This window comes from Delphinus delphis, chromosome 2 (assembly GCF_949987515.2).
Source record: "Delphinus delphis chromosome 2, mDelDel1.2, whole genome shotgun sequence".
In the NCBI taxonomy this organism is placed as follows: domain Eukaryota; kingdom Metazoa; phylum Chordata; class Mammalia; order Artiodactyla; family Delphinidae; genus Delphinus; species Delphinus delphis.
The window spans coordinates 174862344-174877828 of record NC_082684.1 but is presented as its reverse complement, the minus strand read 5'-3'; the positions used below and the strand labels follow the sequence as shown (position 1 = coordinate 174877828).

Genomic DNA, 15485 nt, shown 5'->3' with positions numbered 1-15485 from the left:
TTGCCCATGGACATACAGCTACACAGCAGCAGATCCCAAATCTTAAAAGCCACATCTGTCCTAACTCAAGTTCAGACCTACATTGCCCTAAATTTAAAAAGTAAAACAGGGCTTCCCTGGTGGCGCAGTGGTTAAGAATCTGCCTGCTAATGCAGGGGACACGGGTTTGAGCCCTGGTCCGGGAAGATCCCACATGCTGCCGAGCAACTAAGCCTGTGTGCCACAACTACTGAGCCCTGTGCTATAACTACTGAGGCCCGTGCACCTAGAGCCCGTGTTCTGCAACAAGAGAAGCCACCGCAATGAGAAGCCTGCGCACCGCAAGGAAGAGTAACCCCCGCTCGACACAACTAAAGAAAGCCCGGGCACAGCAACGAAGACCCAACACAGCCAAAAATAAATATAAACAAATAAATAAATTTATTTTTAAAAAGAGAGAGAGAGACATAATTTGAGAGCAAATCACAAAAGACAACAACAACAAAAAAGTAAAATAAACAATACTAGCACTCAAGAGACAATTCCAACTGCTTTGAAATAAGACACTGAACTTCATCCATACTTTACCAAAGAAAATCATGATATAAACGCTGAAGATTAGGTTTTCAGACAAATTCACTAAAACTTATTCAAGCCATTATACAGCATAAGCCATCAGCACCCAAATCTCCTAAAATTCCTAATTTGGGAGCTGCTCTAAGCAATAAAGAAATTAAACAGGAAGTTGTGGTGAGTCTGAGCAGGTGGCAAAGCAGCATTTCAGAGCATTTTAAGGAAGCTAAGTAATGACTCCATGCGTTCCAGCAGCAGGGCAGGGGAGGACTTCACAAAAGGGTCTACCAACAGCGAGCGAGGATCTGGACGAAAGGGGACATTATTTGCTGTCGCTACACAAAGCTAATTTACGTCTGTTTTTAGATTCAGCACCATCTTTGTGGAAACAGATTTAGGAAAATCTCTAACAAACACTGAAACCTTTTATACCTAATCCTGAATTAACCAGAAAATCTAATTAGCCTGAAAAATTACACCTCTCAGCATTCTTCTTTGTTTAGTAAATATTCTGTTTGCATAATAGATATTTTGAAAATACTCCGTATGGTGAAACTGCACATACAGTATGATTCTTTCTTTGTAAATACACAGATATATTTATGATTGTATAATTAAAATCTGCATTTTTAAATACAATAAACATCTGTATTAACAGTCCACATAATATGGGAATAAAGACTAAAAAGAAATATTTAAATATTCTTCAATTAGAAACAAAGCTTCAATCTATAAAAAATTACAGAATTGATTTTGTGAACCTAGTGTACTATGATAACACCTAGAAATGTTGATGAATTGTTCCATATATAAAATTTTCCAGATGAATTTAATATTAGATTTCAAATACCAGAAATACATTAGTTTAGCACTGTCAATGAAGAAACTTTCTATAAATATATCTGCAAATATAAAAAAGCTAATATAGAACATAAACATTTCTAGATTCATAATCATAAACATTCATATTGTATTTTTAAAATAACATGATTCTCAGCTTTACAGTATTTTGGCCTTCGTCCTAAAGTCATCACTTCTTCTGGCATCCTGTCAGCCTCACAGATGAAGGTCTACCGTCTCGACTTTCCAGCTTTAGACCTCACTTTCTAACTACAGGGAACCGGGAAACTTGATACTCAAGGCTGGTAAGACACACATATTAAAGGAATATTAATGAGATCATGAGAGAAAAATAGGGCATCAGGAGCAAAGCGTATAATTTTTAAGGCTGTTCTAAGGTTTGGAGCTCGGAACTAACACTGATTTTTCAGTTTCATCTTCATATCAACCATTAGTATAAACTTTGAAATGACCTAAAAACTTGATCTGATGAAGACGCTGCATATGATGTACCCAATTTAAGGGGGGGGGGGTGGAGACTGAATATTATGATTTTTTTGTTGTTGCGGAGCACAGGCTCCGGACGCGCAGGCTCAGTGGCCATGGCTCACGGGACCAACCGCTCCACAGCATGTGGGATCTTCCCGGACCGGGGCACAAACCCGCGTCCCCTGCGTCGGCAGGCGGACTCTCAACCACTGCGCCACCAGGGAAGCCCTATGATTTTATTTTTACTCAAATTTTGGAATCTCTCTATTGCATTACAGTTTTCTACCCCCAACTTCACCTCTCTAATAACATTCTTCATAGAGCCTATGCTGTGTCAAAGGTCATAGCACTGCTGGATGGCTGTTTTTCAAGCAGAAACATGCATCTTTGATGGGACATTAATCTAGGTCTCCCCTTCCATGTATTCGTGGCTAAACACTGGTCATTATTACAGAAGCATTTAGCACGTCTACTATGTACCAGGGTACTATGCTAGGCACCGGACAGACAGAGAGATCAAGACATGGTAGATAGCTTGGCCTTGGAGACCACAGACTGACTAGTGAGAAGAAAGAAAACAATCATAAGTGTGATGAGTACAGCGAAGGGAAAAGACAGGGCATGATGGAAGCTTGTGATGAGAGGATCCCCCAGAGAACTTTCACCACTGCCAAGTGGCAAAGAGGCCATCCTCTAACCAAGACTGTTAAGAGGTCAAGACAATGAGTACTTAAAAACTACCATTAACAACTTACCAATCACTTCCAGTTCTGGGAAAAAGGAGGAAATGTACTTTACCCTATTCCTCACACTAGGTATAAATAAAAACATAATATATAAAACAAACAGAAGACAACTCTGAAAGGCAGAGAGAAGGTAAACCAACTGTGACCTCACGACCCAATGAACAACAAACCGGTGAGTTCCCTGGGTTTAGTTGTGGCTTCATACACCACAGGTTTGAAAAGGGAAGTCAGGGACTTCCCTGGTGGTCCAGTGGGTAAGACTCTGCACTCCCAATGCAGGAGGCCCAGGTTCGATCCCTGGTCGGGGAACTAGATCCCACATGCATGCTGCAACTAAGAGTCCACATGCCACAACTAAGAGTCCGCATGCCGCAACTAAGAAGTCTGCATGCCACAACTAAGAAGTCCGCACACTGCAACTAAAAACAGGTGCACCCAAAATATAATAAATATTTTTAAAAAAAGAGGGAAGTCAGCAACCCAGAAACACCAACAGGCACAGACCAAAAAAGCCCCAACAAATCCCTGCTCTACATCTAGCAGAAGATCCAGAAAAGGGGAAGACCAGCAAGACTGAAAGGTTTTGGATATTACCGCACTAGTCCAGCCAAATGGCACAGAACAAACCACCGATTCCACCCACAGACCACCAGCGGTGGCAAGCATGGCTGTAACAGGCACCCTACAACCCCCGCCAGGGTGGTGTCAGAGAAGGCAGAGGCAGCAACCAGGGAGGTCACTGCCAGACAGTCACAAGACCCCCCAACCTATGTACATACACACAGAGGGCGCTTACTGGAGACTCAGAACCTGCACCACCGCCGAGCAGCAAGGAGGCCATCCTCTGACCAGCACATCGGTGGAGGGCATGTGGGCCAAGGAATGAGGCACTGCCGCCACCCCCCGCCCCGGCCAGGAAGGCAGCAGGGAGATGTACTGGGGAGCCAGGCACTAATGAGGAACTCTCAGAGAAGGCCAAAAACATGGGTACTTGAAGAAGTTAAAGCCTCTGTCTGGTACCTACAACTACATCAAACCTTAAACACAGTCCAATTTCTAGCCCGTTGAACATAACACTGCACGCTAGAGGCCTATTTACTTCCATTCCTATTACCCAATAAAACATGTCTGGCTCTCAACAAAAACTACGAAGCATGGCAAAAGGCAAGAAAAAAATCATCTAAAGAGATAAAGGTAGCATCAAACTCAGATACGGCACAGATGTTGGAATTATCAGGCGGAATTTTAAATAACTACTATTAATATTTTAAGGGCTGTAAAGGAAAAAGTAGGCAACATACAAGAACAAATGAGTAATGCAAGCAGAGGGATGGAAAATCTAAGACAGAATCAAAAAGAAATGCCACAAATTAAAACACTGTAACAGAAAAGAGAAAATGCCTTTGATGTGATGATCAGTAGACTGGACACGGCTGGGAAAAGAATCAATGAGCTTGAAGATACGTCAACAGAAATTTCCCAAACTGAAAGCAGGATAAATACCAAAAACTTACACAAATACCAAAGTACAAAAAAACGCACACAAACTGCAGAAAACCAAAGATGAAGAGAAAATCTTGAAAGAAGCCAGAAGCAAAAACACTGAACTAGTGAAGAACAAGGATAAGAGTTACAGCATACTTCTCTCTGGAGACCATGCAAACAAAAGAAGAGTGGGAAAAATATTTCAAGTGTTGAAAGAAAAAAATCACCAACAAGAACTCTGTATCTAAAGAAATCATGCATCAAAGTGAAGCACTTTCCTGAACAAACAAAACTGAGAGAATTCAGCACTCGCAGACCTGCCTGCAAGAAATGTTAATACTGTTAAGATGGCATTACTCCCCAAATCAACCTACAGATGATCCCTATTAGAATCCCAGCTGGCATCTTCAAACCTGCCTCTGCTCCATCTTCACACCTTCCCTCTGTGTGGTGCCCCTCTGCCTCTCTATGGACAACTGTGGTTGCATGTAGGGTCCAGGATAATGTCCTCATCTCAAAATCCTTACCTTAATCACATCTGCAAAGGCCTTCTTCCCCTCTTCAGCCTACAATAGCAAAAATATCTTGGAAAAAGAAGAAAGTAGGAGGAATCAGTTTACTCAATTTCAAGGCTATTATATAGCTAGAGTAATGAAGCCTGTGTGGTATTAGAGGAGGGACATACATGTCTCTGAGTGAAACAGAAGAGATGGCCCAGAAACAGACCCATACAAGTGTGGCCAGCTGATTTTTGACAGAAGTGTAAAAGCAATTTATTGGAGGAAAGATAGCTTTTCAACGAACAGTACTATAGTAATCAGATACCCATAGGCCAAAAAAAATGAACCCTGATTTAACCTCATACAAAAATTAAACTCAAAATGGATCACAGGGACTTCCCTGGTGGAGCAGTGGTTAAAAATCCGCCTGCCAATGCAGGGGACACGGGTTCATGCCCTGGTACGAGAAGATCCCACATGCCGCGGAGCAACTAAGCCCGTGCACCACAACTACTGAGCCCACGTGCCACAACTACTGAAGCCTGTGCACCACAACTACCGAAGCCCGCGTGCCTAGAGCCCATGCGCCACAACAAGAGAAGCCATCACTATGAGAAGCCTGTGTACCGCAGCAAAGAGTAGCCCCCACTCACCTCAACTAGAGAAAGCCCGTGCACAAAACCAAAGACCCAACACAGCTAAAAATAAATAAATAAATAAATTGATTTTTTAAAAAAATGGATCACAGATTCAAATGTAAAACTATGAACTTTTAGGGGAAAAAAAATACTTGAGGCAAATATTTAGAATCTAAACCTACTGTGATGGTTAATTTTGTGTGTCAGCTCAGCTGGGCCAGATATTTGGTGAAGCATTATTCTAGATGTTTCTGTGAGGGTGCTTTGGATGCAATTAACATTTAAATTGGTGGACTCTGAATAAATCAGGTTGCCCCCTGCCCCCAGTAGAGTGGGTGGCCTCATCCAGTCAGTTGAAGGCCCTCAGACAATGGAAGTCTGACCTCCCGTGCAAGAATAAGTTCTGCCAGCAGACAAACTTCGGATCTGAACTTCAACACTGGCCCTCCCCTGGGTCTCCGGCCTACCATCCCACCCTGCAGGTGTTGGACTTGCCAACTTGTATAATCACATAAGCCAATTCCTTAAAATAAATCTCTCTCCATACACACACACACACACACACACACGCCCTATTGCTTGTTTCCCTGGAGAACCCTGACTAATAGAGCTATATAGCGAGTTCTTAAGATTTGACACAAAAGCCTGATCCATAAAAGGGAAAATTAATAAATTGGACTTTATCAAAATTAAAAACCTTTGCTCTGCAAAAGACACTGTTAAGAGTACAAAAAGACATTGGGAGAAAATATTTGCAAATTATATATCTGACAAATGACTAGTGTCTAGACTATACTAAAAAGAGACTCTCTAATCAGCTTGATGCTTTGTGATGACCTAGAGGGGTGGGATAGGGAGGGTGGGAGGGAGGCTCAAGAGGGAGGGGGTATGGGGATATATGTATACATATAGCTGATTCGCTTTGTTGTACAGCAGAAACTAACACACCATTGTAAATTGCAATTACACTCCAATAAAGATTAAAAAAATAAAAAGTAAAAAAATTTAAAAACTCTCCAAACTCAACAGCACAAAAGTCTAATTAAAAATAGGCAAAAGCCTTGAAGAGACATTTCAATGAGAAGGATCTATTGATGGCAAATAAGCACATAAAAGGTGTTCAACATCATTAGCCATTCGGGAAATGGAAATTAAAATCAGGAGCAATCACTACACACCTATCAGAATGGCTAAAATAAAAAAGAGACACCACCAAATGCGGGTGAGCATGCAGAGGACCTGGACCACAGGCACTGCTGACATAAGTGTAAAACGTGCAGCCGCTCTAGGAAACAGCTTGGCAGCTTCTTGAAAAATTAAACGTGCAACTGCCATATAACTGCTGCTTAATTTTCTTGAAAAGTTAAACAGCAATTATACACACGGGCATTTATGCCAAAGAAATAAAGAAGGTACGTTCACACAAAAACCTGTGCACAAACGTTTATACGTAGCAGCTTTGTTTGCAAAGGCCAAAAACTGGAAACGCAGACATTCTTCAACGGGTGAATTATTTTTAAGTACAGTACATCCATACCATAGAATACTAGTTAGCAACAAAAAGAACAAACCCTGATACACACAACAACCTGGATCAATCTCCAGAGAATCATGTGGAATGATAAAAGCCAATCCCGGGGACTTCCCTAGTGGTCCAGTGGTTAAGAATCCACCTTCCAACGCAGGGAACGCAGGTTCAATCCCTGGCTGGGGAACTAAGATCCCACATGCTGCAGGGCGACTAAGCCCACATTCCACAACTAATAAGCCCACGCGCCACACCTAGAGAGCCCACGCATCTCAACTACTGAGCCTGTGAGCCACAACTAGAGAGAAGCCCACGTGCCGCAAAGAAGAGCCTGCACACTGCAACAAAGATCCCGCGTGCCGGAACTAAGACCTGACACAGCCAAATAAATAAATAAATAAATAAATATTTTTTAAAAAGCCAATCCCAAAAAGCTACATAGGCTGTGAGTCCATTTATATAACATTCCTGAAATGACAATATTATAAAAATGGAGAACAGATTAGTGGTGGTGAGCAGTTAGGCGGCGTTGGGGGTGGGAGGGGAGCGGGTGTGGCCATTAAGAGGGCAACATAAGGGTTCGTTGTGTTGATGGAAACGCCCAGCATCTCACCTGTACCAACATCAACACCCTGACTGTGATACTACAGTCCCGTCTGGCAAGACGTTACAACGGACGTAAATGGACAGAGGGCACAGGGGACCCCTCACTATGGTTTCCTACCGCTGCTTATGGAGCGACAATCATCTCAAAATGGAAGTTTAGTTAAAGAAGACTGACCAGTACTAACATGTCAGAAGAATGAAAATCTCCCAGCAGACACGGCGGGGAGGGTGTAGATACTGACTGGGAAGGGGCTCATGGCTTTACACAAGCACAAATCCATCAAGCCATACATTTAAGATTAGTACAATTTACACACGTGATTATATGCTATGCCTCAGTGAAAAATTATTTTAAGTTGCCTTTTGGTTATTAATCTTGTTCACTGTAACCATGATATGATTATATATAAAATTTTTTTTAACTGTCTGTACATTTATCAACAATGAAACCGTGGGCAGCTTTTAGCAGAAGCTGCTTAGGTGGGGTGGTGAAGCCATAGGAGACCAGGTTAAGGAATGAGCAGGAAATGAGCGAACACAAAGAAGCAAATACGTGCAACTCTTTCCAGAAGTTGCCAGTAAAGAATGATAAGGTGATACTCGGAAGGGAAGGTATTGCTGAAGAGCTTTACTAAAATAGGAAAACATGAGCAAAGGCACATCCTGAGGGAAAAAACTTGGTAAATAATGAGTCTAAAGCCATACGAGCACAACGCTACACAATGTTTAGCAAAAGGTTTGTGAAAAAGAGGGAAAAGCAAATATGAAGAGACACTCATTGATAGAAGATGCCACGCCTGCGCTGCCTGTACTGGGGGGAGATCACTGATGACACTGGTGCACCTGTAGGTTTCATGGTGGGAATAACTGTAACAGAAACGACGACGACAACCGTAATGACAGCTCTGTGGTGCCGAATGTGTACTGCGATAGCCAGCCCCGAGGTGACCCTTAATGTCCCGTAGCCTGACATTCACACTCTGTGCTGTAACCTCCACACAGAGCAGGGCTGAGCTGTGTGATTGCTAAGACATGACAGGGCGCAACTTCCAACATCGGGGCATAACAGACAACGCAGCTTCCACCCTCTTCCCTCTTGGATGGCTCTGTCTAGGGGAAAGCTAGTCACAACATTCAAGCATCTGCAAAGAGGCCCAAACAGGACCACGGGAGTGACCATCCTAGAGGCAGCTGCTCCGGCCCGGCCAAGACTTCGTAAGACGCCAACCCCGTGAGAGACCCTAAGCCTTTAAAACCACCAACTAAGCTGCTTCTGAATGACTGAGCCACAGAAACTGTGACATAATAAATGTTTACTGTTTTAAGCCAGGAGATCTGGGAGTAATTTATTAAGCAGCAGTAGATACCTACTCTACTTGCTTGAGTGCCAGGCATGCTAGGTATACAGGAATCCACTCGTGATCCCCATGTCAAGAGGAGGAAACTGAGACACACAGAAGTTAAGTAACTGGCCCCAATTATCACTCAGCCGGCAAGTGACATGGACCCGGATTCAAATCTAAGGACAGCTCGATTAACTGCTGTGCATACGTCCTCCCCAAGCAGAAGCAGTTCCCACCCCACAGTTTTCACTTCTGCCGTGAAACGGAAGGCAAGACTATCTGCTAAGACAGCAGGGAAAAGCAGGTGAATCAGAGAACTGAATAAAACAGAAAAGGTGTTAAACAGCTGCCACGAAGAGCTAGGACGAGGTCTGGCTAGAGAAATCGAACAGGATTTCCAAATAGTCCAGGAGAGGTTAGGAGCCATGACCTTCCACGTAGTGAATTTAAGATGAGCACGATGAAGAGAACACAGGGCTGCTAGTGGACCTACACATAACGCGTAATTTCAGGTGTGAAACAGTGGTGATGGCCAGATGGAAGAGAAAACACATGTCTTTCCCAAGTCCAACTAATACATAAGGAGCCACGTGCAGAAAAATTCCAGGACACACGAAAGAAATATTCTACATCAAAGTATCACGTAAGGACTGAAGAAAAGACTAAGACGAATGATGATAAACTGACAGTAACTGCCTTGACCTCAAGCATCAGAAGTTTTTCTAGAGAACCTTCCCTTTTTCCTGTCTCCACTCAAAATGTCACAAGAAAAATTAAAACCTATAAAAGAAAAAGTGCATACTAGTTCCGTTACCATCAGACACACCTTGAGAGCAGCCTCACTGACTTAATTTGATGAATAAAACTTACAACAGAGCTTTAGGCCCAAAATTTATCAAATTCACTAATAATTAAACTTTTCTAAACACATTTCAGTTTCACGCATGTGCTTTTAAAATTACTTCACTTTACTTGACAAATTGACACAAAGGGGCTTCCCTGGTGGCGCAGTGGTTCAGAGTCCACCTGCCGATGCAGGGGACACGGGTTCGTGCCCTGGTCCGGGAAGATCCCACATGCCGCAACGGGAGAGGACACAACAGTGAGAGGCCCGCGTACCGCAAAAAAAAAAAAAAATTTTTAAATAGTAACACCTATAATTAAACGGTTATGAAGGTGGCACAAGTGTTCCATCATCCACTTTCAGTCTTACCCTTATCTGCTCAGTGGAGCTGCTGCTAAGCTCATCACCAGACTCTGAATCGTGATGTATCCGTTCCGAGCCTTCTCCTGCTGAATCACAAGACTGTTCCTGGGAGAAGCCAGCTTTCTCTACGTCCAAGAACTCCGGACCAGGAAAGTGACCAAATAACCGTGTCCTATTCTGGCCAGAAACTTTGGGAGAATGTGAGTCACTGTTGAACTTTCCATTATTATGGGTCAGGTCCAGGCTGAGGTTGACAGTCTGACCTGGAATGTAACTGGGTCCAAAATTCTGATTGGCATCACGAGTAAGACCTGTTCCTTGCACAGACGGCGATGGCTTTCCAAAACTTGAAAGCTCGGGCAATTTGCTCACATTTTCTGTGGACCTCTGCAGGTGGAGACTCTGCATCGTTTTCACAGAATGATTCGGCAGCCCCGCTGCCTGTTTCACAGGTGGCATCAGGGCTCTGCGGCCGACCTCCCTCACATACTGGGCAGGCACGTAAAACGCTTTGGAGTTCTCATCCAGCTTCACCTGCCACCAGTCATCGTTGGTCTTCTTCACCAGGATATATCGCTCCCCTTGTTTTATCACGACCTTTCTGTCCTTCGCTTCGTATTCGTAATCATATTCCACTTCAATATACACCTGCCCTGGAACAATCTTCCCACCTCTGTCAGCCATTTTCATTCCGTAATATTCACCTCTCAAAAAGGATGCTTTGCCACATTATGGCTCTGTGGCTTGCTGGATCGATACGGCTATTTTTATTTAAATGAAGGAAGAGAATGAAGAAAAAAGTTAACATAGTCTGGATTTTTAATATTCATTCACAAGCATCATAAAGAACATTACCTTCAAATCTCAAACCCAGAAATTAAACATGTGTCTAATATTGTATGTATGGTCCTGCATTACAAACGCTCTCATTCTAACTGTAATCTACATTTTTCAGTCGTTTATGACCAAAACTGAACCAATGACTGGAATGGTAGATACGCTAACCAACCAGACGTACGACTATCAAAAATAAGAGGTGAGAAGAACTTTCCTCCCTTTCATGACTACCTCAAACCTCCTTCACTTTCTTAGAAAGGCTCACTAACAGTAACTAATACATGTTAGGCACTTACCAAGGCCAGGCATTGCTCTAGGTTCACTGCATGCCTTATCAAAAACCCTCTTTGAAGCTGAGGCTGAATTTCAATGACCCTGAATTTCATTCACTGACCCTGTATTCTTTATTTTCTAAAATGATCAGGTGCATTAGTGAGCTTAAAAAAAAGTTATCCAAATATATGTTTCATTTTCTAATATAAACTGATTAAAAAGCAGCATTGTTATTTTTAGGTAAAATACACACAAACAGAGAAAAGCATCTGCTAGTTTACTTTTGTTTCCTCTTACATCCACCCCAGTACGATGACATCCTCCTTAGCTGAATCCCACAAATCCCAGCAAGTAACCAGTCTTTTTATTTGTAAATTTTACACACACACACACACACACACACACACACACACACACACACACACACACCATGCAAAGTCTACTAGAAATATCCCTAAAATGGCTTGAGAAACCTAGGATTCACTGTTACAATTCCAAATATTTTAGTACCTCATAAAACACAGCATTCAAGCTTCAGAATGATCACAGCATCTCGATTTTGCTACAATTCAAGTCGAGTCCCAACTACTATGGGATGAATTGTGTTCCCCAAAAAGGTATGTCTAAGTCCTAACACGGGACCTGTGAACGTGACCGTACTTGGAACTAGGGTCTTGGCAGATGCGATCAATTTGAGATGGGTTCACATTGATTAGGGTGGGCCCCAAATCCTTGGAGACAAGGAGAGGAGACGCGGAGGGAATAAGACCACGTGCAGACAGAGGCAGAAATGGGGAGTGAAGCAGCTACAAGTCAAGGAATGCCAGCAATCGCCAGAAACTGGAATGGCCAAGGAAGGATTCTCCCCTAGAGCCTTCAGAGGGAGCCCAGAGGACCTCTGGCTCCAGAACAGCGAGAGAGTAAGTTTCTGTAGTTTTTAGGTCACCCAGCTGGTAGCACTTTGTTACAGCAGCCCTAGGAAAACACACTCAACTCAGCACTCCAGGATCCTCAGGCAAACCAGAGTAACTCTGACTAGTGAGATGTACCAGAAATGTTCCTACAAGGTCGCGTAGCCTCCCCATTTTCCTCAGCACCTAAGTACCGGCACGGAACTATTTACACTACATGTGCAGTAACCACCACGCCCCTGCGGACAACAGCCTCTGAAACAGACAAAGCCCAGGTGATAACTAGTTAGGCATACAATTTCAGCAACTAAAATTTACTTTCTAGACAAACTACTTGAATAATAAATTTAATATAGTAATGTTGTTTCAAAAAAAATAATAAAAATAAAGAACTTACCTTAGAAGGAGAACTAAACAGCCAGTCTTACATTTAAACCTATAGAAAAAATAATAATAAAGTTCATTAACTTTAACCGAGATTGCTTAAAGAAGGCTAAGAATGCAATGTTGCTCGCGGTTTTAGAAGCATAACTTTTTTACAACAGCTATAAGGCACACAGTACAATTTTACATATCACGACTGCATCCAGCACCGCCCTCCAAACAAAGCACACTTTACCACTGCCCCTCCTACTTCATTTCCACTTCGTTTCAACTTCATTTTCGCCCTTAGTTTTTATCCTGACAGAAATATCTTTTCAAACTTCTAATAACATGAGTAACAACTTTTGTAAAATCGTTAGTAAAAAACAAACCCAGAATGTGAGACATTCCATGAGAAACACACCTGAACTCTTCAAAAACTCAATTTCATGAAAAATGAAAGAGAGAGAGAGATTCTTCTAGATTAAAGGCGACTACTGACACACAACAACTGAATCCACTCAGTGTCCTAACAGGTACCTAAAACTTAACCAGACCCAAAATCTACCGCCCCCACCCCGACCCCGCCCAATCTGCCTGGTCTTTCCCCACACAGTAAATAGAAATTCTAAGCTTCAAAGCAATCAGCCTTTATTTTCACGCATTACCAGGGCATTAGTCACTATGAACCTTAATCCTTTTACCTACATAAAAGGTTTTCACTACAACTTTTCAAAACTCCACATTGAAATACTTATCCTCAGGCGATGTTTTTTTTCTTTTACTTTCCAGGAAGTAATGAAATAACTTACGAAACATCTCTGAAGATACTGAAACAAGTCAGGGAACACACAGAAGGCTACAGGAGCTCAGGTGTACCAGAACTGCTCAGACACTGATCCGCGGGCATGGAGCAAAGGAAAGTATGAAGAGTAAGGAGTAAACTGCATGGTTTCCTGGTAGCACGGGAGGGGCCGTGGGGTGGAGTGCAGCACAGGTTAGCGGCGTCCACGCCCGGGCCTCTCACTGCCAGGCTTTACGACCACACCTTCCCCACCGACCGCAGAGGTATGGAGGAAGAGGAACCAGGGAAAATGGGAAGTCAGTTTCACCACGCTCAACATGGGACACCCAAACTAAAGTTCTCAGTACTGTAAAGCAAATAAGAAGTGGGAGGACAAGAAAGAGGAGAAGCAGTCAAAAGACATCCAGATAGAACAGGTAGTTGATACAAGGCAGATGACATGAGCAAGAGTGAGCACAGGGGTAACAGGACCTGAGAACAGGTTTCTAGTTAATACGGGGATGGGGGTGGGAAACGAACTGGGAAGCCCGAGACAACTGAAATAATAAACTTCTAGAAAGTCACGTAGCAGGAATTATGTATCACAATCCAAGGTCTAGGAAAAGTTAGATAAAATAAATATGAAGAGAAAAGCCCTATTATAAACTACAGATTCAAATAAAATTAAAATAATTGTGGGGTAGCTCTAAAAACTTGGATCTAAGGGAAATTTATCTGCATATATGTGAATAACATCTGCTGCCTATTTTTATTTAAAAACATAAGCTGCATTAAAACAAATGTTTGTGGTTTTAATTTTGGTTTGTTTCTTCGTCTATTCCCCAAACTGTGGATTTTTTTTTAAGTTTTTTTTTGAAGTATACTTGTTTTACAATATCATGTAAGTTTCAGGTATACAGCACAGCACTTCAGTTATATATACATTCTCTTTCAGATTCTTTTCCCTTATAGGTTATTACATAATATTGAGTATAGTTCCCTGTACTATACAATAGATCCTTCTTGATTATCTTTTTTTTAATTAAGAGTGATCATCTCTTTTATTTTTAATTTTTATTTTATTTTCTTTATTTATTTTTTGGCTGTGTTGGGTCTTCCATTGCTGTGCACGGGCTTTCTCTAGTTGCGGTGAGTGGGTGCTACTCTTTGTTGCAGTGTGCAGGCTTCTCACTGTGGTGGCTTCTCTTGCTGCGGAGCACGGGCTCTAGGCCCACGGGCTCAGTAGTTGTGGCACGCGGGCTCAGCAATTGTGGCTCGCGGGCTCAGTAGTTGTGGCACACAAGCTTAGTTGCTCCACGGCATGTGGGATCTTTCCAGACCAGGGCTTGAACCCGTGTCCCCTGCATTGGCAGGCGGATTCCTAACCAGTGCGCCACCAAAGAAGTCCCTTGATTTTCTATTTTATACAGACTAGCCTGGTATGTTAATCCCAAACTTCTAATTTATCCCTCCCCACACTGTGTATTCTTCTCTTTAGATTAGGTTGAGCACTGTTTATCCTGCTATCTTAACCTCTCAAGTATTTCGATTAGAATCTTGTTCAACTACGACGCCCTCTGAGCACAACACTCCTCCAATTGAAACATATTCTACACTTATCACCACACTCCTCCACCCTTTTCCATCACACACACACCTACTAAGCACCCAACCACGAGGACAGAGTTTTTGCACATCTACTATTCGGTAACAACCACTGCTTTTCTTTGAGGCGTGAAAAGCCTCTTACCAGTGGTCCTCTTCCTCGAGCTTCAACAAGAACAGACACACCCAGAGACACAGAACGTTTTACAACTTTTATTTCTTCCCCACCCCCACCAAAGTCAGATTCATTTCTATCAGGCTATTTTAAAATCTAATGGACTCCTCCTTTCTGTCTACCAATTTTTCTCATTTTCTTTCCTAGCACAAATTACACAGCCAGCAAATGTTATCTTCCCCCCCCAAGACATCTGCTTTAATCAACTACATCTCACAGCGTGAGATCCTTACCAGGTACATCAAAAAGTAAACAAGTAAACAAAGTCTTAAGAGGACTGGGATAATTGTATCCATAATTAATGACCTTACAATTTAAGTCTGATACATACATGTACAACATACTTAGCAATTCTAACACCATGAACAACAAAATGCTAATATAGCCTCACACACATATTAACCCACTTAAAAATACCACAATTTAAGCACCGATTCTTGACACTAAGTCCTCCAGTAGCTTTAAAAGTACTTGTTTAAAATTAACACTCCCTAAACAGCCCTCTACTAAAGAAATCAATTAAACTTAATGAGCACAACAAAAAAGTTAAAAACAACTCCAGCATAAGTTCCACAATAAGAAATTATTCCACCAAATAATTTT

At 42.3% G+C, this 15485-nt stretch overlaps 1 protein-coding gene across 8 annotated transcripts in view; it reads right to left on the bottom strand.

Moving 5' to 3' along the window:
- The window catches only part of ARHGAP12 (Rho GTPase activating protein 12), a 110204-nt gene that overhangs the window by 80901 nt on the left and 13818 nt on the right, over positions 1-15485 (bottom strand). For all 8 annotated transcript variants that reach the window (XM_060006340.1, XM_060006341.1, XM_060006342.1 and 5 more), the window contains exons 2-3: positions 12353-12391; positions 9941-10695 (exon numbers count right to left, since the gene is read on the bottom strand). In XM_060006340.1, coding sequence (XP_059862323.1) covers positions 9941-10624 — 684 coding nt within the window. In that variant the 5' untranslated portion in view covers positions 10625-10695; positions 12353-12391. The remainder of the gene's footprint in view (positions 1-9940; positions 10696-12352; positions 12392-15485) is intronic.